The sequence below is a fragment of the Vigna unguiculata genome, chromosome 9 (assembly GCF_004118075.2).
Source record: "Vigna unguiculata cultivar IT97K-499-35 chromosome 9, ASM411807v1, whole genome shotgun sequence".
NCBI classification, from domain to species: domain Eukaryota; kingdom Viridiplantae; phylum Streptophyta; class Magnoliopsida; order Fabales; family Fabaceae; genus Vigna; species Vigna unguiculata.
The window spans coordinates 43,555,619-43,580,446 of record NC_040287.1 but is presented as its reverse complement, the minus strand read 5'-3'; the positions used below and the strand labels follow the sequence as shown (position 1 = coordinate 43,580,446).

The following is a 24,828-nucleotide window of genomic DNA, read 5'->3' as shown; positions in this document are numbered from 1 at the left end:
CTTGTGGTTTATCCTTGAAAAAAATGAAACCAACAACGATATATGAAGACAATAGTGCATGCATTGCTCAATTGAAAGAAGGATATATTAAAGGAGACAGAACAAAACATATTCTTCCAAAATTCTTTTTCACTCATGATCTTCAAAGAAATGGTGATGTAGAGATCCAAAAGATTCGGTCATGTGAAAATCTAGCAGATTTATTTACAAAGTCTTTGCCAAGGAGAACTTTTGAGCAATTGGTTCACAAGATTGGACTTTGTCATCTTGATGATGTAAGTTTACATGAGGGGAGAAATAGAAGATACAAAGAACAATATTATATAGAATGATGTACTCTTTTTCCTTCACTAGGTTTTTATCCCAAAGGGTTTTTCCTAGTAAGGTTTTAACGAGGCACATTCTTTTATCAATGGACACTCAAGGGGGAGTGTTATGAATTAATGATTGTCCATTGATTTGATACATGTACTCATATGATTCATATGATTGATACTCATATGATTCATTTATCTCTTTATGTAAATATTTGTATTACCTAAGTTGATTTGTTTCCTTTATGGAGTACATGTTGTATCTATAAATATGACTCTTCCTATCAATAATAATATAGATAAGTTGCTCCCTATACTCTCATTCTCTATTCTATATTGTTTTTTCTCTTCTCTATTATCTATTATTATCTCTGTTATTCGCTTTATTTCATAAAAATAACATATTTTTTTTATTTTTAAAATATGTGTATTTAGAAAATAGTTTTCTTAACTTTTAAATTTTAAAACATAAGAAAAAATGATAATATTTATCATATTTTTTTACTTATTCACATACTATTTATTAATAATTTTGGTATTTAATTGTTAACATTATATTCTGGACAAAAACTGGTATAAAATTTCAATTTTATTATTGTGAGTATTCTTAACCATAAAAAATAAAAATAAAATTATCAACTATATTTAAATTATGATCATAATTGATAAGAATAGAAGTTATATTTTACTTAAACAGAAATATTTTTTTAGTAATAATTTATCAAAACAAAATTAAAAAATAAAATGAAAGATAAATTTTTTTTTCACAGCATAATTATTTATATTGAAAAATAAATATTTAAAAGTTTTAGTTTTTGAATTTAATTATTGATGGATTTAATAATTTGAAAAAACAAAAAATTATTTATTAGATATTTTTGTATAGTTAAAATTATATTCATTTTGCTATATCGGTGATAATCATAAAATATAAATATTTTAAGTATATTATGCGTGCTCCTTAATGGGACAGTGCAATTAACATCCCCTAAATTGTAACTAAATTAATTTTTCTCTCCTCAAGTATTCACTTTTCCTTGTTATATCTATTACCTTGTTATATCTATTAGTTTTTTTAATATGAATTAAATTTACAAGAAATTACATCAAAATAAAAAACTTTGAAATAACGTAACTCTATTTTACTTCCATCAGTTCGCTATAAAATTAATTCATCAGTTAAATTGCATATATAATCCAAAGAAATTTCGCAAATAACCAAACACTAAAAATTAACATTAGAAAACAAATATAAAAATCATTCATTCATTTTATTTTCAAATCTATCTTTAATACACTAAGTGCATGTCTGATTTCATTTCGATTAACATTCAAAATTAATTGTAAATGAAAAATTCACATCAAAGAAAAGTAATCTTTAATAACTTTTCCATCCATCAAAATTGATTTTTTTTCACATCAAATATAATCAATTTTTTCAAATTGCTTTCAAACACACCCTAAGATCGAAGAAGACATGTTCATCATTCCCTCTCCATGCATAAAAAATGTGTAGGCATAACAATAAGTATCATTTGTGTATACTGAGCAAGCCCATGAATTTGACATTCCTTTTAAAGCACAATAAATAAACCATTAAGTGCAATGTTATATCAAAGTCAACATAAAAATCAAATCATTTCAATAGTTAGAGAAGGAAGCATACCCTCACAAAAGAAGACGAAGTAGAACCAATCCCATTCCATCCTTATTTTACAAAATTTAAATAATGGTAGTGCTTACTTTTTACTCTATTTCCGTTCATTCCATTTTCTAACATCAATCCAACCATAGTTCCAAATAATTTGACATCGACAATAATTACAGGGTCACTACAGTACGCTACGCCATATGATCCCATCTTGTAGAAAGCTTTCACTTTCTGCTCATGAAACACAATTTAGCCTGACATCGATGTTCAACAGTGAAACTGGGGCTGGGAGCAATATGTAGAAACTTTAGAAGTCTTCCTCTGAACTAACAAAGTCTAATTCAATCATCTTTTCTGTACACTTTGAAGTTTTAGCAGCCAAAACCTGGCCATCTGGTTTTATTCTTTTTCCATCCAACTGTCGGTTTCTTATGACTGAAGAGGATCCCACATTCGGAGAAGATGATTTCCTGAAGAAAAAAAAAAAAGTCAAATTGGTATGTTCGTCCTCTACCAATGGCATTTATTAGGTGTAATTGACAAACTAGAATGGATGTTTTCTTCATCTCACCTCTTCTCCGTACATTTTTGTTCATGCGGAATCTTTGATCCTTTATTCTTCACTTTTAGATCCGACATGGCTGGGTATAGGCACAAAAGTAAGCTAAGAACACAATATCATAAACCATGAATACACTAATAAATTTCGTTAAAGTTATAAGTAATCCAATCACCTGCAAGCTGAGAAAGAAACCTGATCCCTTGAGAATGAGGAGTTGTTGTTACTTTTCCTGCATTGCTGGCACAGAAATTATTATTAATGCAAGACTTCAAAAGATTCAACTAGAGAAAATATATATATATATATATATATATATATATATATATATATATATATATAATGTCTTTGCAATATAACTCAGCATGTGACCGGGCCAAAAATAATAGAGACAAACCTCAATGCCTTTCTGAGACCATCCGAGGACAATAGTTTCACTGGCCGAGAATTCTTCAAGTTTGTTTTGTCAGCAAGGGGATCAACTAAGTAAATTCCTTCTGATTTGAGGTAATCCCTAGACTTAGGCCTAAACGCTGTCCTTAAGTTTCTGCTAACAAAAAACACATGTTTAAATGTTACAACAGATGAAATCAAAGTAGAGAACAAGCTTTACACTAGCAATAAGAAATTGAACCTTGAAAGAACTAAATACGCACCCTCCCATGAGTTCACTTCGCATCGTGGAATATTTCTCTGATGTTTTCTGCATTGTGTTGCTAGTTAGAGAAACTAATAATATTTTTGCTACAACAGAATAAACAAGAAAACATACAAGAATTAAACGCTACTCACTGATTTATGATATTTACAATATGTCCCATGACGTCTGAAATAACAAAAATCAAGGGTTATGAAATAGGTATATGACAAAAACTATGATACTGTCAGAAAGATGGTTTAGAAGGAAGTATATTAATGACAAAGATATCACAGTATTTGATGCTATTCCATAGTTACTTTATCAAAGGGTACACCTTATTGGATAGTTTTATGGTCAAGTCCTGTAATATTAAACGTGATATACTCAAAGCAAATTAACAAAATGAAATTATGAAAAGAACATGGATTCATGTAACAGCTAATATTGCTCATGCTTGGCAAATGTGAATTTAGTAAACTGAATCCTAAAAAACACGCATAGATTGTTAGTGAGGGGAGACACCTTACAAAAAGCCTAAACCATTAATTCACTCACACTGCTCTTCATTTCCTAAAGTTCACCCTAGAAAATATTTTCCTTCAAATGCATCTTACAAACATTCAAAACAGATTCTGCAACAACACCCAGCATGAATCTCGCCTTATCTTTTTCACCCGTAAAAAATGTCGGTCTATATTATTTATTAATCCTAAAGGTTGTGTACTTCCTCTTCTGTTTTATTTGTCAGAGTGAAAATGAAATGTTCTTCTCAAGTTCAAGGTACTTGGACACACTGCCAAATTGCAAATTAAATCAAGCACCTTCATTCAAGGGAACGTAGGATAAAATGTAAATAAAAAAAGAATGACCAAGTAACTCCTTTTTAAAATATCGGACGACATGGTTCACAGAATTAAAAAAAGAATACTTACTACTGTGAGATCACACGCCATCAAATCAAAAAGATAATCATGAAAAGAAACTCGGCTGTCTTACGTACTTATTTATGACCAGCGTACAAGCCATCCCATCTGTTCGCTTCCCTTTGCAAACTCCATAATCAACAGAGGTGCCCATCTTCATAATTTGTCTAGTGGAGTATATACTCAAAGAAAAACCATTGCCCTGCAAAAACAGTGAAAATCAGAAAGATTAGAAAACTTATGGGAAACTTTTATTCCCAAACTGAAAAACCGACGTCACTCATATCAATTCAATACCGCATTATCCTTGCGAACAGCACAGTTAAACAGTGCAAAGACCGTTCCCGCATGCTCTTGCATGTTCCTCTGATAAGCATCTCCAAACAAGAAAAGAGAAACGGTACGTTCATCCAGACACCCAATTTTCCATATACAATAGCTTTTCCCCGTTGAACTCGTCTTCTGACTCCCCTTCTCAGTCAAAACACCAACAGTGGCCCAATTTCCGGAGAAAGTATCTCCAATCAACGAATTCCTGAGCAATCCACATAAAAAACTATAAGAATTCCAATCTTTGACACTTGAACAAAAAGATTACACGCTTTATGAGTGAAGAGCAGGTAAAGAAGATTACTTGATAACAGATAGCCGAACAAAGCGAATGTCCGAAAAATGTTCCTTGAGTGCCGCAGGAGTTAACAATTGGTTCCTAATCAGAACCGAAAACAGATGGAGAATAAAATACAGTTCAGTCGGAGCCGTTAATTTACAGGAAGACATAATAGTGAATACGGGAAATGAAAATGAGGCGAATCGTACCTAATGCGAAGGCCTGAAAACTTTTCAAGCTGGGAATCGTTAGCAACAGGTTTGTTTGTTGGTTTGAGCGCTTTGGGGGGTCGTAGGGAAGGCAATCTTGAACGGCGTTTTTGAATACGGACATGTCAGGTTTGTCCCTTTGGTTGAGTGATTCGTCATCGGAAAGGTAACCTGCAATGAATGAGATGATAAGGAGAATTGCATGTGATAAAGAAAAGAAAAGAATTGCGTGTTATAATGATGATACCTGGTGTCGGAGAACCGGGAGGAGTGTCGGGAACTCTGTCCTGAAGGGAGAGAAGGAGATCAAGGTCGTCTTCGTGGCTTGCCATGGTGACTGATGCTCTGCCTCTGCGACAAAGATCACAATACAACAAGAGAAGAGAGAAAGACTTAGGGTTTTGGTGATTCTGATTTTAGAGGGAAACTGAGAGAGGGTAACCAAATCTTTTGGAGGGAATTCAATTCAATTTATAAGTTTACTCACTCCCTTCCCTCTTCTTCATCAAGGGGATTCTTTTCTCGTCCTTTTCTTACATTACAAATATTTAAAATTTATGACAAATAAGTATTTTTAAATGTTTTAATCAATAAATATATTAAAATAAATTACATATTAAATTTGTAATCAACCGTTTGAGTTATAATATAAATTTATTTTTAACTATTAATATTAATACATAAAAAGAAATTGAAAATAAATAAATGGCTAAAAATAAAATATATCTTGAAAGTTTTTTTAACGAACATCTAATCAAATGAATTAAAATTCTACTCTTTAATTTGCGTATATTACTTAATAATAAAATTATTGTCAAATTTATTTTTTAAATATAAATATTTTAAACTTAAAATGCCAAACAATTAACATACCATTTAAAGAAAACCAACAATTTACCTTTCAGAACAATTACTTATAACACCATGAAAAAAATACATTTCCAATATATCTTAATTAAATCCACATAAATTATAATTCCCTTTTAAATTCGCAATATTTGTCGATAACTTATTATTAATTTAAGTGATACTTAATTTCTTAAATATAATTTTACATTTAGGTCTTATAAATTAAAAGTATAATTAAAGATATAACTTTTCAAAACTAACTAATTAAGTTATTGACTAGGTATTGTTTTCACACCAGCTTTAATTTTGATTTATTATTTTAGAATTACACCGTCCCAGATAATATATTTAATTATAAGTTTAAAACAGTTATAAAAAATTAACAATATCTATATCACAATTTATATTTTAAAAAAATATTTTATTTTCAATAGTTTAGTTGAACTTTGGTCTACCAAAAGAAAAAAAAAAGTTGTTTGATTAAAACGCTAAAATAAATAAAAAGAATGTGAGAGAAAAAGGACATTATGTTTAAAATATTTAGAAAAAAGAAATTGAGTGATTAAAACTCTACAATATATTTGTATATAAAGATACAAACAACAATTAATTTAATTCATTGATTACAATTTTTTTTTTGAGAGTGAAATATTCTATTTTGAAAGGTGTTGATTAAATTTAGAGAGCGGGATTTAAAAAAATTAGTAAATGAGGAAATATGGCTAAGAATAGAATAATTACATAAAAGTAAGACAAATACGAAGAAAATACAACCAATGAATAATAACAGAATACAGAAAAATAGCGGAAGAACAAACAATTTTGTCTCAAAGGGCTAACATTTATTGGTGTAAGAATAGTATAAAAGAAACGTTTGTGTAAAGAGCAAATCAGCTTCTGGGCACCTCTCTCTACCCGAGAAGGAGGAGCCCTGCATTAGCTCGCTCAAAGCCTTCTTTTAATCATCGTACAAGATTAAATACAAAGAATGGAACAAACCAATAACATGACTCGCACCCTTTTCCTCGTGGCCTTGCTTTCCACCATTGTGGTTGCAACACATGGGCATGGTCGTCACATGACTGCTCATAATGTCACTTATGATGGTAAGTCATTGTTCATCAACGGAAGGCGCGAGCTGCTTTTTTCTGGTTCCATCCACTACCCACGAAGCACACCAGATGTAAGTTACTTTCATCATAATCATATTGTAATATTGTAATTTTTTTCATGCAAAGAGACAATACTATATGGTTCATCGCACGTGTTTGTACATGACTAATGCAGATGTGGCCTATCCTTCTTGATAATGCAAGACGTGGAGGCATAAATGTCATCCAAACCTACGTGTTTTGGAATGCTCATGAGCCCCAACAAGGACAGGTGAATTACTTGTTGAATATTGACTCAATTGTTTTAGGACCATAAAACTCAAATAGGGTTTTGCGAAAATGTTTTTTTTTCCTTTCAATATACAGTTCAACTTTGAAGGTAATTACGACTTAGTGAAGTTTATTAAGCTTGTTCAAGAACATGGAATGTTTGTCACTCTCAGGGTTGGACCCTTCATCCAAGCCGAGTGGAACCATGGGTAAAATATCCATTAATTAATCTGATTTTCAAATATATGATTCATTTCCTTTGTTATTCTCAACCTTATTTTCTTTCCTCATATGTTCATCAGAGGACTTCCATATTGGCTTAAGGAGGTTCCTGACATCATATTCCGCTGTGATAATGAGCCTTATAAGGTAGTCTCAATCCCCCATATATAATTCCTTTAACATGAAAATTGAGTACATAATTTAATCATTAACATGAAAATTCCTTTGATTTGAAGCAACACATGCAAGCATTCGTGACAAAGATTGTACAAATGATGAAAGATGAGAAGCTCTTTGCACCCCAAGGAGGTCCCATTGTCTTAGCACAGGTTTTTATTTTGCAACCAACCAAGTGTTTAATTTCTTTTTGAGTAATCAATGTAAACATGTTGCATTATTCAATGGTTACAGATTGAGAATGAGTACAACCACGTTCAACGTGCATACGAAGAGAAGGGTGACAGCTATGTCCAATGGGCTGCAAACATGGCAGTAGCATTGAACGTTGGAGTTCCATGGATCATGTGTAAGCAAACAGATGCACCAGATCCAGTGGTAAGTCATGACACAATAGGAGTAGCATGGCCATAAATTATTTTCCAACTTAGCTTGACATAATGTGATTTCATTCGATAGATCAATGCATGCAATGGAAGACATTGTGGTGATACCTTCTCGGGGCCAAACAAACCATACAAACCAGTCATATGGACAGAGAACTGGACCGCTCAGTAAGAAATGACTTAATGTTTATCCTCGGTAAAGAAATTCAAAATCACGAACACACCAAGTAATACATTTTATTTGGTAATCGTGTACATCAGGTACAGAGTACATGGAGATCCACCATCCCAAAGATCTGCAGAAGATATTGCATTTTCAGTTGCTCGCTTTTTCGCCAAGGGTGGAAACTTGGTTAACTACTACATGGTGTTTCTCTTAGCATCTAAATCTTTTTGTACTTACATAACTTTAGGCCAATATTTATTTTTCTTAAATTTGTAACTCGATGTGTAACATTTGTAGTATCATGGAGGAACAAACTTTGGCAGAACCAGTTCTGAATTTAGCACAACTCGTTATTATGACGAGGCACCTCTTGATGAATACGGTCTAGAAAGAGAACCAAAATGGAGTCATTTGAGGGATGTCCATAAAGCCGTGCTCCTTTGTAGGAAAGCTATCCTTGGCGGCGATCCCAATGTTGAAAAGTTGAACGAATTCCATGAGGTGAGCATCTGACATTACTTTTGATGTTGCATAAAAAGGAGGTAGCGTCACAAACTTATTAAGCTAAACAAAGTTGGTATATATGTCATGCAGATTAGAACCTTTGAGAAGCTTGGAACAAACTTGTGTGTTGCTTTCATCACTAATAACCACACAACAGATGCGGCCACTATTAACTTCAGAGGCACTAACTACTTTTTGCCTCCATATTCCATTAGCATCCTTCCTGACTGCAAGACCGTGGTCTACAACACGCAAAGTGTAATTAACTAACTTATTTGTTCATCTCCAATATGTTATCACATAGAATTAACAACTGAGTATTTCACTCACATATGACACATGTAATAGATTGTTTCACAACATAACTCAAGGAACTATGAAAGGTCAACCACGGCAAACAATTTCCAATGGGAGATGTTCAATGAGGCCATCCCAACAACCAAAAAAATGGATATGTACCAAAACAAACCGCGGGAGCTTTTCACTTTGCTCAAGGACACCAGTGATTATGCTTGGTACACCACCAGGTGAGTTTGTTTAAGCATATTATTTAATTATTTTATTTTGAAAACATTTTATATTATTGTTGTCTCTAACTGCTAACCTTTTTATTCATTATAGCTTTGAGTTGGCTCCAGGAGACTTGCCAACAAAGCCTGGAGTTCTCCCTATTATTCATATTGAGAGTAACGGACACACAATGGTTGCATTTGTAAATGGAGACCTCATTGGTAAGGACACAAACTAATGTGTGTGTATATATATATATATATATATATATATATATATTGGTATGTATGTATCAAAATGGTGAAGAGACAAGGTATTGATGACAATGTCCTAATTATTATGTGTTAGGAACTGCTCACGGAACTCATGACAAAAAAACTTTTGATTTCAACCGACCAGTACAACTTAGGGTTGGAACTAACTATATTTCTATCCTAGCTGGCACAGTTGGATTACCTGTATGAGACTTAACTTTTTCGTTCTTACATGTTTAATGAACACATATCAAAGTTTCAATGAATACAACAAAATAACATTGTTTCATCCTTCAAATTTTGAATATATAGGATAGTGGAGCTTACATGGAACATAGATACGCAGGACCCAAGCTCGTATCCATCATAGCTCTCAACACAGGAACACTAGATATCACTACCAATTTGTGGGGTCATCGGGTTAGTTGAATTATAGTTTGATAGTAAAATTTTGTTTCATGTTACAATTACATAACTAAATCGGTTAAATTTATTTGATAGGTTGGTCTCAAGGGTGAAGGCATGAAAGTTTTTAGTGATGAAGGATCAATAAGGGCAAAATGGAAGCCACTCAGTCCAGTCCCACGTCCTCTCACCTGGTACAGGGTAAGAAATAGCACACGTCTTATATCAAACTATGATATTTAAGAAACACTTTAAGGCTTTTCTTTGCTTTATATTTTTTGTAACGATATCATGCATTGATTTTACAGACAAGATTTGTCACTCCTGAGGGAACAGGTCCAGTTGCCATTAGGATGACTGGAATGGGCAAAGGAATGATGTGGATCAACGGTAAAAGCATTGGTCGTCACTGGATGAGTTTCCTCTCCCCAATTGGAAAGCCCACTCAATCAGAGTAAGAAAACTATGTAGTAGAATTGAAAAGTTTAATTAAAAAAAAACGAGCATTGTCTTAAACATTTTCTAACTTGCACCACTCATTTAGGTTCCATATCCCAAGATCGTTCCTCAACCCACAAGATAACTTGCTTGTTATATTTGAAGAGGAACCATTGGCTCCAAGACAGATTGAGATCTTGAACGTGAACAGAGACACAATTTGCAGTTTCATTGCAGAGAATGACCCTCCCAATGTGAACTCATGGGTGTCCAGGAGAGGAAATTTCCACCCTATTGTGCCATACCTTGGACCAAAAGCCTTATTGGAATGTGCTCCTGGGAAAAAGATTACGACAGTTGAGTTTGCAAGCTTTGGCAATCCAAGTGGTTCATGTGGACAATATATTTTAGGAACTTGCAATGCTATTGCTACAAAACAAATTGTGGATCAAGAATGTTTGGGCAAAGAAACTTGCTCGATTGCATTAAATCGTGCAATTTTTAACCAAAATGGTGCGGATCCATGTCCAGAAATATTGGTGAAAACTCTTGCAATCCAAGTAAGGTGTTATTAGATCAACCAACCAATGAATTAATTAATGCACGTGGCTGGAATTTTTTCATTTTGGCTTAAAAGGAGTCCAGAAGCACAACTTATATGATTGGATTTTGGTGACATGAAACATAAATTCAATTATTTCATTATTTGTTTCTTCTCACTACTTACAATAAAAATTCCACAAATTCAATTTTGTTCACATCTTTTGTCTTCTTTTATTTGTTTTATTTAAGTCTCTTTAGTGAAGTCATTTTTATCTTTATATATATATATATATATATATATATATATATATATATATATATATATATATATATATATATATATATTGTCACAACCGAGATCGTGGCGGGACGGCGAAAATAAATAAAGGAGTCGCCACCATAGTTTATTATGGAAAACTATAGAAAACCCTTAAAAAGAATGGTCTTCGAAATCAAATTCGGATTTGGGAGTCAGTTACGTGTGGAGAAGGTATTAGCACCCCATAAAGCCCGTCTTAAGACAATTACCTCTTTAATCTCTTTAATTAAGTGTGCAAGAGAACCCGAGATTCTACATGATAACAAAATTAGTTATCAAGCAAATCTGAAATTTGACATGACATTTAAAAAATGATTTTATAATTCTTTTAATTTTTTATTATTATTAATTAAAAAAATATTTAAAAACCTATGAAAGAACATTTTGATTATCAAGCAAGTCCGAGACTTGACATGACATTCAAAACTTATATAAAAAAATGTAATTTTTATTTTATTTATTTATTATTAGTTTTTTTAGAGAATTAAAGCCTAAAAAACACCTTTTTAATTATCAAGATAAAAATAGAGGGGAAGAGAAAGACTGAGCACATCGATGACAAACCCAAAATCATCTAACATGAGAACCCCGAACACATTTGATCATACAACAATTCAAACGATCATATATTTGATGTTATAAGAGAATCATGAACAACAGACTAAGAGCAAAAGAAAAATTTACCTTAAGGTGACCCCTTGTGTGTGCTTTGTAATAAAAAAGGAGAAGGGTTTTTCGAATTTTGTACCTGTGTCTTGCATTAGAGAAATTTTGTGATTATATAGGCCTTTTGGGTATACTTGAGATCGTTGAGATCGTAGGATTTAATTATAATAAAATATATGGGGAAAGGATTGACTTTATTAAATCATTGCATAATATTCACTGTATTGATTATAATTATTAAATCATAATTATTAACTCATTGCATAATATTGTATGTAATTACTAGAATCATATTCTCTGTCACATAAAGACCGTGATCAAATCATAACATATTATTCAAGTTGATTCTAATTATTACTAGGAATATTTTCTTCTAAAGATTAAAATCATACCATGCTCTAAAAGTATTATATCAAAAATATTTGTTTCTAATTAAAATAATATCTTCTGAGTCTGACACACATAAGTGTAAATGCACGCACGATATTTATTCAAATTATTATAAAAAATATTGCTCCTAATATTATACGGTTCTCTAAAAACAGAAATTATGAAACGTCCTTTTCTGACATGTCATGTGAAGAGTGTAAATAGCAAACAGTGGGTAAAAATATGTAAAACATTTGGGCTCATGAAAAGAGTGTAATAATTAACAATAAATTAGATTCTCCTTCCCTTAGTTTTTTTTTTCTTTTTTTCCCGGGTAAAATTAAAGTTTAAAAACCTACCATCAATCAAAACATATTTTTTATTTTATTTTATTATTTTTTATTATTATATTATATATTATTTTTATTATTTTTTTTAACCAAAAAATACATTTATCCGGATGAAATTGGATGTTGATATATATATATATATATATATATATATATATATATATATATATATATATATATATTCATAAATAGAATATAAATAAATAAGTCCTCGTCTCAATTATCAACTAAAAACTAAAAACTAATACATTATTATAAGAGTACCTCTTTTTAACAAATGAAGATTTTGTATACACATCATTCTCTCGTGAAAAGGTTAGAAACATAAGCAAAGGTATAACATTTATAAAACTATGTTACTATAATTTTATATTTGGGTCTTATAAATTAGAAGTATAATTAAAGAAACGGATAAGTATGTTTTAGTTATTGTGTTGACATGCAAAATTGGAATTTGTCCAACCTTTAAAGTTTATATAAAATTTGTCTATATAGTTTAGAAATGCATGAAATTCGTCTTTCAAGATAAACGGTGTTAACTTTTAGGTGACGTGTCTAACGATCGTGCTTACTAAATTAACATGTCACAAAACATGATTGCCACGTGGCTGATACATGTAATTTTATTTTATTTTATTTATTTTTTGTTCATGTTTAATTTTTCTTTTAGTTTTGGATGACATATTTCATGTGTTACTAAAGTATAAAACAAATTTTATATGAACTTTAAAAGAGAGATGAATTCCAATTTCGTATGTAAATGCATGAACTAAGAACCTACTGAACAGAAATGATTGTTTGAACTAATTAATTGATTATTATGTTATATAAACGTTAAATTATATCACTTATATAAATTAATATTGAAATAAAAAAAATATTAATATTAAAATTTTAACATTGTTCAAAAAATAATATAAGTTACTTAAATTAAATATTTATTAAAATGTTAAGTGTTTTTATATTTTAAAAGAGATAAAATTTATTACAAATTAATATCTTATTATATATAACTAATATATTACAAAAATTGTAATAAATTAACTTAGTGAATATATATTCACTTAATGAATATATAATGTACAATTTTTTTTTAAATAATTTAGTCTACATCTTGTGAATATATAAATAATTTTTAAATTCATTAAATTCTCTAAGTGAATATACTTAATGAATATATAATTACACCTAGTTAATAAATAAATTATCTTTAAAATAATTTGATATATACTTAGTGAACATATAAATAATTTTTATAATTTACTAAGTTATTATATAATCTATAATTATTTAGAGAATTATTGAATTTATCAAATAATTTTTGTAATATGTAAATTGTATATAATAACATATTGATTTATAATAAGTTTTAATTTTTTGGAACTTAGAAAATACTTAATATTTCAATAAATACTTAATTCAACCCATTTATATTAGTTTTTTAAAAATGTTAATATTTCAAACACAACTTAAATTATTTCTTAAAAGTGAAATAAATTATTTTCATCAATATTAATGTATATAATTGTTATTATTTAATATTTATATAATAGAACAAAAAATTATTAGTTCAAAACACTATTTATGCTAAGTATATTTTTAATTCATATATTCTAAATGTAAAATTGGAATTTGTCTCTCACCCTCAAAATTCATATAAAATTAGTCCCTATTCAGTGATATATGGAATTCGTCCTTCATAACCAAAAGAAAAATAAAAATAAAAATAAAAACTTTTTTTTTAATTACACGTGTCAATTGTGTGGCCGTCACGTGTTCTGACATGTCAGTCTAATCAACATGATCATTAGATACGTCACCTAAAAGTTAACTTTGTTTGTTCTGATGGACGAATTCCTTGCATTACTAAAATATAAGGACAAATTTTGAGTCCAACTTTTCTACTTGTTTTTTGGGTGTTGTCCTCTACTCAGAATTAAAAATACACTATATTAGTATTTTAAATATCTTTTTAATATATTTTAAAATGTTAAAATTAGTGATAATCAATGTGTCATAGTGGCACAGTTGTAGAGGAACAACATAGAAAACCCCAACAGAGAATCCAAATTCACAAATTTTGTATGAATTTTGAGGGACAAATCCCAATTTTGCTTTTATATACAAAAACTAAGAACATACTTATCCCTAAAGATATGATATATTATTAGAAGTAGAGATGACAAATAAACTCGCCCTCATGGGTATTGCTCGAACCCATCCCTATTTTGACGAGGAATCCCCTATTGACTAGGTATTTGGGTATGGGGAATCCCCGTCATAATACTTGTCTCTGCCATATCTCCGTCTTCGTTTAAATTATTAAAATATTCACTATTAATTAAGTAAACATATATATATATATATATATATATATATATATACTTTCTATTTTTTATTTCTTTTAATTATTTGGTTTGTCATGAAATTCATTCGCATTTTCAATATATTTTCGTAAAATTCAATTGCATTTCCAATATATTTTTCATCTTATCATAACCTTTATGTAATTATGTTAAAATGATGTATGTTAATTAAAAAATTTTATGTCTCACATTTGAATATTTCTATTATTTTTTAATACTTTTATTTATTGTATATTTTCCTTTCATATGAGAATGTTTAATACTCTCAATTTAAATGTTTAATAATATAAACATTTCATTTACTTGGCAATACAAAAAAAAAACTTATTATTATTATTCATTTTTGTTTCATTTGAAGAACTTTTTTTTTTCGCTAAAACAATTTTTGTTATTTCTCAACCATTGAGTATATACATGTTGATATTTGAAAAGTTTTCTTAGATCTCTAGGGTATTTTTCATCCTTTCATACCTTTAATTATACATTTTATTTTTCTTTGAGGGATTTCTTTGAATCGTCTCTCAAATTGTTTATAACACACACATTAGTTAATTTTTTAATATTTTTTATTTGTTGTTTATTTTCATCACGTAGAATACTATTTTGATGTATTCTATCTAATTATTTTTTCTTTTCTAACTCATTATCAATCATATTATAATTTTTTTCACTATAATTATATAAATAACTTTTATTTACTACAATATAAAAATTTAATGTAATTGTCATGAATATTTTTTATTATCATCCAACATATATTGAAGTTCAAAAGATACAAAATTTATGTAAAAATTTTATTATTATGTTTATTATTTGTTCTTTGCATCATTTTGATTAAGTGATGTCTATAACTTTTATTAGTGTATAAAAAAGAGATTCATTAGAATTTAAAAAGTTGAAGTAAACAAGCATTTAAAATAAATTTTGAATTTTGAATATTTGTTTTTCTTTTATATTTTTTAAAAATATTTTTAAATTTTATCAACTAGGTTTCATTAATGTTTGCAAATTTAATAAATGCTTATTTAATAGATGCTTTGATTTTCATTAAATTTGATTTAGTATTCTAATATAAAATGTAAACAATTATAATTTATTTTAAAGTATTTTATATCGAAGAAACAACTTTCCTCCTAATATTGAATATTTGATAATATTATGTTTCCTTATCCGTAATTTTTATTAATTAAAGTAGTAATAAAAACATGTATGAGTACGAGATTATACCCGTTGCCCGGTGGAGGATGGGGATAAGACAAAAATTTTATACTCGTCAGATTTGGGTATGGAGATGAGTATGAATTTTTTCTACGAAAATGTGTATGGGATAGCGAAACTCGTCTCCGCCCCATCCGTTATCATCCTAATTAGAAGACTACTTTTTTTAACAAATGATGAATTTTGTATATACATCATTCTCCCGTCAAAAAGTTAGAAACATAAACGATGTTATAATAATTATAAAACTATGTAACTATAATTCTAGATTAAGGTCTTATAAATTAAAAGTAAAATTAAAGATTTAAATTTTCAAAACTAACTAATTAAGTTATTGATTAAGTATTTTTTTCACACCAGCTTTAATTTAGATTTATTATTTTAGAATTACACGGTTATAGATAATATGTTTAATTATAAGTTGAAAACAATTATGAAAAATGAACTATTTATCCTATCTCACAATTTATATTTAAACAAAAAAAACATTTTATTTTCAATAAGTTACTTGAATTTTAGTCTACCAAAGGAAAAAAAATTATTGAGTGATTAAAACGCTAAAATAAATAAAAAGTATGTTGGAAAAAAAGTATATGATGTTTAAAATATTTAAAAAAATGTTGAGTGATTAAAACGGTAAAATAAATAAAAACGATGTGAGAAAAATAGTATATGTTGTTTAAAATATACAAAAAAAAAAAATGTTATGTGACTAAAACGCTACAATATATTTGCATAAGAGGATAAAAACAATAATTATTTTGAATTCATTGATTACAAATATTTAATTTTTTTTGAGAGTGAAATCTTCTATTTTGAAAGGTGTTGAGTAACTTTAGATAACGTGAACTAAAAAATAATAATAAGTGAGGATATGTGGCTCTTATAATTTTGTATAGATAAGAATAGTATAATTACATAAAACCAAGATTAATATGAAGAAAATACTAATGAATAATAACATAATACAAAAAAAAATAGCACGTATGTTCTTTAAAATATTCCGAAAAAAAAAATGTTGAGTGATCAAAACGTTACAATATACTTTTATAAAAGGACAAAAACCATAATTAATTTAAATTCAATGATTACAGCTACATTTTTTAAGAGTGATATCTTTTTATTTTGAAAGGTGTGGATTAAATTTAGATAGCGTGAACTAAAAAAAAGAAAAGTAAATGAGGATACATGGCTCTTATAAATTTGTATGGCTAAGAATAGAATAATTACATAAAAGTAAGACAAATACGAAGAAAATACAACCAATGAATAATAACAGAATACAGAAAAATAGCGGAAGAACAAACAATTTTGTCTCAAAGGGCTAACATTTATTGGTGTAAGAATAGTATAAAAGAAACGTTTGTGTAAAGAGCAAATCAGCTTCTGGGCACCTCTCTCTCTACCCGAGAAGGAGGAGCCCTGCATTAGCTCGCTCAAAGCCTTCTTTCAATCATCGTACAAGATTAAATACAAAGAATGGAACAAACCAATAACATGACTCGCACCCTTTTCCTCGTGGCCTTGCTTTCCACCATTGTGGTTGCAACACATGGGCATGGTCGTCACATGACTGCTCATAATGTCACTTATGATGGTAAGTCATTGTTCATCAATGGAAGGCGCGAGCTGCTTTTTTCTGGTTCCATCCACTACCCACGAAGCACACCAGATGTAAGTTACTTTCATCATAATCATATTGTAATATTGTAATTTTTTTCATGCAAAGAGACAATACTATATGGTTCATCGCACGTGTTTGTACATGACTAATGCAGATGTGGCCTATCCTTCTTGATAATGCAAGACGTGGAGGCATAAATGTCATCCAAACCTACGTGTTTTGGAATGCTCATGAGCCCCAACAAGGACAGGTGAATTACTTGTTGAATATTGACTCAATTGTTTTAGGACCATAAAACTCAAATAGGGTTTTGCGAAAATGTTTTTTTTCCTTTCAATATACAGTTCAACTTTGAAGGTAATTACGACTTAGTGAAGTTTATTAAGCTTGTTCAAGAACATGGAATGTTTGTCACTCTCAGGGTTGGACCCTTCATCCAAGCCGAGTGGAACCATGGGTAAAATATCCATTAATTAATCTGATTTTCAAATATATGATTCATTTCCTTTGTTATTCTCAACCTTATTTTCTTTCCTCATATGTTCATCAGAGGACTTCCATATTGGCTTAAGGAGGTTCCTGACATCATATTCCGCTGTGATAATGAGCCTTATAAGGTAGTCTCAATCCCCCATATATAATTCCTTTAACATGAAAATTGAGTACATAATTTAATCATTAACATGAAAATTCCTTTGATTTGAAGCAACACATGCAAGCATTCGTGACAAAGATTGTACAAATGATGAAAGATGAGAAGCTCTTTGCACCCCAAGGAGGTCCCATTGTCTTAGCACAGGTTTTTATTTTGCAACCAACCAAGTGTTTAATTTCTTTTTGAGTAATCAATGTAAACATGTTGCATTATTCAATGGTTACAGATTGAGAATGAGTACAACCACGTTCAACGTGCATACGAAGAGAAGGGTGACAGCTATGTCCAATGGGCTGCAAACATGGCAGTAGCATTGAACGTTGGAGTTCCATGGATCATGTGTAAGCAAACAGATGCACCAGATCCAGTGGTAAGTCATGACACAATAGGAGTAGCATGGCCATAAATTATTTTCCAACTTAGCTTGACATAATGTGATTTCATTCGATAGATCAATGCATGCAATGGAAGACATTGTGGTGATACCTTCTCGGGGCCAAACAAACCATACAAACCAGTCATATGGACAGAGAACTGGACCGCTCAGTAAGAAATGACTTAATGTTTATCCTCGGTAAAGAAATTCAAAATCACGAACACACCAAGTAATACATTTTATTTGGTAATCGTGTACATCAGGTACAGAGTACATGGAGATCCACCATCCCAAAGATCTGCAGAAGATATTGCATTTTCAGTTGCTCGCTTTTTCGCCAAGGGTGGAAACTTGGTTAACTACTACATGGTGTTTCTCTTAGCATCTAAATCTTTTTGTACTTACATAACTTTAGGCCAATATTTATTTTTCTTAAATTTGTAACTCGATGTGTAACATTTGTAGTATCATGGAGGAACAAACTTTGGCAGAACCAGTTCTGAATTTAGCACAACTCGTTATTATGACGAGGCACCTCTTGATGAATACGGTCTAGAAAGAGAACCAAAATGGAGTCATTTGAGGGATGTCCATAAAGCCGTGCTCCTTTGTAGGAAAGCTATCCTTGGCGGCGATCCCAATGTTGAAAAGTTGAACGAATTCCATGAGGTGAGCATCTGACATTACTTTTGATGTTGCATAAAAAGGAGGTAGCGTCACAAACTTATTAAGCTAAACAAAGTTGGTATATATGTCATGCAGATTAGAACCTTTGAGAAGCTTGGAACAAACTTGTGTGTTGCTTTCATCACTAATAACCACACAACAGATGCGACCACTATTAACTTCAGAGGCACTAACTACTTTTTGCCTCCATATTCCATTAGCATCCTTCCTGACTGCAAGACCGTGGTCTACAACACGCAAAGTGTAATTAACTAACTTATTTGTTCATCTCCAATATGTTATCACATAGAATTAACAACTGAGTATTTCACTCACATATGACACATGTAATAGATTGTTTCACAACATAACTCAAGGAACTATGAAAGGTCAACCACGGCAAACAATTTCCAATGGGAGATGTTCAATGAGGCCATCCCAACAACCAAAAAAATGGATATGTACCAAAACAAACCGCGGGAGCTTTTCACTTTGCTCAAGGACACCAGTGATTATGCTTGGTACACCACCAGGTGAGTTTGTTTAAGCATATTATTTAATTATTTTATTTTGAAAACATTTTATATTATTGTTGTCTCTAACTGCTAACCTTTTTATTCATTATAGCTTTGAGTTGGCTCCAGGAGACTTGCCAACAAAGCCTGGAGTTCTCCCTATTATTCATATTGAGAGTAACGGACACACAATGGTTGCATTTGTAAATGGAGACCTCATTGGTAAGGACACAAACTAATGTGTGTATATATATATATATATATATATATATATATATATATATATATATATATATATATATATATATATATATATATATATATATATATATATATATATATTGGTATGTATGTATCAAAATGGTGAAGAGACAAGGTATTGATGACAATGTCCTAATTATTATGTGTTAGGAACTGCTCACGGAACTCATGACAAAAAAACTTTTGATTTCAACCGACCAGTACAACTTAGGGTTGGAACTAACTATATTTCTATCCTAGCTGGCACAGTTGGATTACCTGTATGAGACTTAACTTTTTCGTTCTTACATGTTTAATGAACACATATCAAAGTTTCAATGAATACAACAAAATAACATTGTTTCATCCTTCAAATTTTGAATATATAGGATAGTGGAGCTTACATGGAACATAGATACGCAGGACCCAAGCTCGTATCCATCATAGCTCTCAACACAGGAACACTAGATATCACTACCAATTTGTGGGGTCATCGGGTTAGTTGAATTATAGTTTGATAGTAAAATTTTGTTTCATGTTACAATTACATAACTAAATCGGTTAAATTTATTTGATAGGTTGGTCTCAAGGGTGAAGGCATGAAAGTTTTTAGTGATGAAGGATCAATAAGGGCAAAATGGAAGCCACTCAGTCCAGTCCCACGTCCTCTCACCTGGTACAGGGTAAGAAATAGCACACGTCTTATATCAAACTATGATATTTAAGAAACACTTTAAGGCTTTTCTTTGCTTTATATTTTTTGTAACGATATCATGCATTGATTTTACAGACAAGATTTGTCACTCCTGAGGGAACAGGTCCAGTTGCCATTAGGATGACTGGAATGGGCAAAGGAATGATGTGGATCAACGGTAAAAGCATTGGTCGTCACTGGATGAGTTTCCTCTCCCCAATTGGAAAGCCCACTCAATCAGAGTAAGAAAACTATGTAGTAGAATTGAAAAGTTTAATTAAAAAAAAACGAGCATTGTCTTAAACATTTTCTAACTTGCACCACTCATTTAGGTTCCATATCCCAAGATCGTTCCTCAACCCACAAGATAACTTGCTTGTTATATTTGAAGAGGAACCATTGGCTCCAAGACAGATTGAGATCTTGAACGTGAACAGAGACACAATTTGCAGTTTCATTGCAGAGAATGACCCTCCCAATGTGAACTCATGGGTGTCCAGGAGAGGAAATTTCCACCCTATTGTGCCATACCTTGGACCAAAAGCCTTATTGGAATGTGCTCCTGGGAAAAAGATTACGACAGTTGAGTTTGCAAGCTTTGGCAATCCAAGTGGTTCATGTGGACAATATATTTTAGGAACTTGCAATGCTATTGCTACAAAACAAATTGTGGAACAAGAATGTTTGGGCAAAGAAACTTGCTCGATTACATTAAATCGTGCAATTTTTAACCAAAATGGTGCGGATCCATGTCCAGAAATATTGGTGAAAACTCTTGCAATCCAAGTAAGGTGTTATTAGATCAACCAACCAATGAATTAATTAATGCACGTGGCTGGAATTTTTTCATTTTGGCTTAAAAGGAGTCCAGAAGCACAACTTATATGATTGGATTTTGGTGACATGAAACATAAATTCAATTATTTCATTATTTGTTTCTTCTCACTACTTACAATAAAAATTCCACAAATTCAATTTTGTTCACATCTTTTGTCTTCTTTTATTTGTTTTATTTAAGTCTCTTTAGTGAAGTCATTTTTATCTTTATATATATATAAATATATATATATATATATATATATATATATATATATATATATATTGTCACAACCGAGATCGTGACGGGACGACGAAAATAAATAAAGGAGTCGCCACCATAGTTTATTATGGAAAACTATAGAAAACCCTTAAAAAGAATGGTCTTCGAAATCAAATTTGGATTTGGGAGTCAGTTACGTGTGGAGAAGGTATTAGCACCCCATAAAGCCCGTCTTAAGACAGTTCCCTCTTTAATCTCTTTAATTAAGTGTGCAAGAGAACCCGAGATTCTACATGATAACAAAATTAGTTATCAAGCAAATCTGAAATTTGACATGACATTTAAAAAATGATTTTATAATTCTTTTAATTTTTTATTATTATTAATTAAAAAAAAAGATTTAAAAACCTATGAAAGAACATTTTGATTATCAAGCAAGTCCGAGACTTGACATGACATTCAAAACTTATATAAAAAAATGTAATTTTTATTTTATTTATTTATTATTAGTTTTTTTAGAGAATTAAAGCCTAAAAAACACCTTTTTAATTATCAAGATAAAAATAGAGGGGAAGAGAAAGACTGAGCACATCGATGACAAACCAAAATCATCTAACATGAGAACCCCGAACACATTTGATCATACAACAATTCAAACGATCATATATTTGATGTTATAAGAGAATCATGAACAACAGACTAAGAGCAAAAGAAAAATTTACCTTAAGGTGACCCCTTGTGTGTGCTTTGTAATAAAAAAGGAGAAGGGTTTTTCGAATTTTGTCCCTGTGTCTTGCATTAGAGAAATTTTGTGATTATATAGGCCTTTTGGGTATACTTGAGATCGTTGAGATCGTAAGATTTAATTATAATAAAATATATGGGGAAAGGATTGACCTTATTAAATCATTGCATAATATTCACTGTATTGATTATAATTATTAAATCATAATTATTAAATCATTGCATAATAATGTATGTAATTACTAGAATCATATTCTCTGTCACATAAAGACCGTGATCAAATCATAACATATTATTCAAGTTGATTCTAATTATTACTAGGAATATTTTCTTCTAAAGATTAAAATCATACCATGCTCTAAAAGCATTATATCGGAAATATTTGTTTCTAATTAAAATAATATCTTCTGAGTCTGACACACATAAGTGTAAATGCACGCACGATATTTATTCAAATTATTATAAAAAATATTGCTCCTAATATTATACGGTTCTCTAAAAACAGAAATTATGAAACGTCCTTTTCTGACATGTCATGTGAAGAGTGTAAATAGCAAACAGTGGGTAAAAATATGTAAAACATTTGGGCTCATGAAAAGAGTGTAATAATTAACAATAAATTAGATTCTCCTTCCCTTAGTTTTCTTTTTCTTTTTTTCCCGGGTAAAATTAAAGTTTAAAAACCTACCATCAATCAAAACATATTTTTTATTTATTTTATTATTTTTTATTATCATATTATATATTATTTTTATTATTTTTTTAACCAAAAAAATACATTTATCCGGATGAAATTGGATGTTGATATATATATATATTCATAAATAGAATATAAATAAATAAGTCCTCGTCTCAATTATCAACTAAAAACTAAAAACTAATACATTATTATAAGAGTACCTTTTTTAACAAATGAAGATTTTGTATACACATCATTCTCTCGTGAAAAGGTTAGAAACATAAGCAAAGGTATAACATTTATAAAACTATGTTACTATAATTTTATATTTGGGTCTTATAAATTAGAAGTATAATTAAAGAAACGGATAAGTATGTTTTAGTTATTGTGTTGACATGCAAAATTGGAATTTGTCCAACCTTTAAAGTTTATATAAAATTTGTCTATATAGTTTAGAAATGCATGAAATTCGTCCTTCAAGATAAACGGTGTTAACTTTTAGGTGACGTGTCTAACGATCGTGCTTACTAAATTAACATGTCACAAAACATGATTGCCACGTGGCTGATACATGTAATTTTATTTTATTTTATTTATTTTTTGTTCATGTTTAATTTTTCTTTTAGTTTTGGATGACATATTTCATGTGTTACTAAAGTATAAAACAAATTTTATATGAACTTTAAAAGAGAGATGAATTCCAATTTCGTATGTAAATGCATGAACTAAGAACCTACTGAACAGAAATGATTGTTTGAACTAATTAATTGATTATTATGTTATATAAACGTTAAATTATATCACTTATATAAATTAATATTGAAATAAAAGAAATTATTAATATTAAAATTTTAACATTGTTCAAAAAATAATATAAGTTACTTAAATTAAATATTTATTAAAATGTTAAGTGTTTTTATATTTTAAAAGAGATAAAATTTATTACAAATTAATATCTTATTATATATAACTAATATATTACAAAAATTGTAATAAATTGACTTAGTGAATATATATTCACTTAATGAATATATAATGTACAATTTTTTTTTAAATAATTTAGTCTACATCTTGTGAATATATAAATAATTTTTAAATTCATTAAATTCTCTAAGTGAATATACTTAATGAATATATAATTACACCTAGTTAATAAATAAATTATCTTTAAAATAATTTGATATATACTTAGTGAACATATAAATAATTTTTATAATTTACTAAGTTATTATATAATCTATAATTATTTAGAGAATTATTGAATTTATCAAATAATTTTTGTAATATGTAAATTGTATATAATAACATATTGATTTATAATAAGTTTTAATTTTTTGGAACTTAGAAAATACTTAATATTTCAATAAATACTTAATTCAACCCATTTATATTAGTTTTTTAAAAATGTTAATATTTCAAACACAACTTAAATTATTTCTTAAAAGTGAAATAAATTATTTTCATCAATATTAATGTATATAATTGTTATTATTTAATATTTATATAATAGAACAAAAAATTATTAGTTCAAAACACTATTTATGCTAAGTATATTTTTAATTCATA

At 29.6% G+C, this 24,828-nt stretch overlaps 3 protein-coding genes across 3 annotated transcripts; 2 read left to right on the top strand and 1 right to left on the bottom strand.

Moving 5' to 3' along the window:
- Positions 1–1,925: 1,925 nt before the first annotated feature.
- On the bottom strand, positions 1,926–5,357 carry LOC114162739 (protein MCM10 homolog). Its single transcript, XM_028046703.1, is given in 12 exon segments — positions 1,926–2,435; positions 2,537–2,606; positions 2,700–2,764; positions 2,922–3,071; positions 3,181–3,227; positions 3,317–3,350; positions 4,165–4,289; positions 4,385–4,622; positions 4,722–4,796; positions 4,907–4,973; positions 4,976–5,077; positions 5,154–5,357. Coding segments are annotated over 12 exon segments (1,221 nt in total). The 5' UTR covers positions 5,239–5,357; the 3' UTR covers positions 1,926–2,272.
- Positions 5,358–6,655: 1,298 nt separating this feature from the next.
- Positions 6,656–10,938, top strand: LOC114163001 (beta-galactosidase 13-like). The gene is made up of 17 exons (XM_028047044.1): positions 6,656–6,938; positions 7,043–7,138; positions 7,234–7,346; positions 7,440–7,506; positions 7,596–7,688; positions 7,771–7,914; positions 7,996–8,090; positions 8,184–8,289; positions 8,386–8,589; positions 8,683–8,850; positions 8,941–9,119; positions 9,214–9,323; positions 9,451–9,560; positions 9,669–9,776; positions 9,858–9,962; positions 10,070–10,215; positions 10,306–10,938. The coding sequence occupies exons 1-17, from the start codon at positions 6,744–6,746 to the stop codon at positions 10,772–10,774; spliced, it is 2,508 nt and encodes an 835-aa protein (XP_027902845.1). The 5' UTR covers positions 6,656–6,743; the 3' UTR covers positions 10,775–10,938.
- Positions 10,939–17,419: 6,481 nt separating this feature from the next.
- Positions 17,420–21,765, top strand: LOC114162987 (beta-galactosidase 13-like). Its single transcript, XM_028047021.1, has 17 exons — positions 17,420–17,704; positions 17,809–17,904; positions 17,999–18,111; positions 18,205–18,271; positions 18,361–18,453; positions 18,536–18,679; positions 18,761–18,855; positions 18,949–19,054; positions 19,151–19,354; positions 19,448–19,615; positions 19,706–19,884; positions 19,979–20,088; positions 20,278–20,387; positions 20,496–20,603; positions 20,685–20,789; positions 20,897–21,042; positions 21,133–21,765. Exons 1-17 carry the CDS (start codon positions 17,510–17,512, stop codon positions 21,599–21,601), a joined length of 2,508 nt encoding a protein of 835 aa, XP_027902822.1. The 5' UTR covers positions 17,420–17,509; the 3' UTR covers positions 21,602–21,765.
- Positions 21,766–24,828: the final 3,063 nt, after the last annotated feature.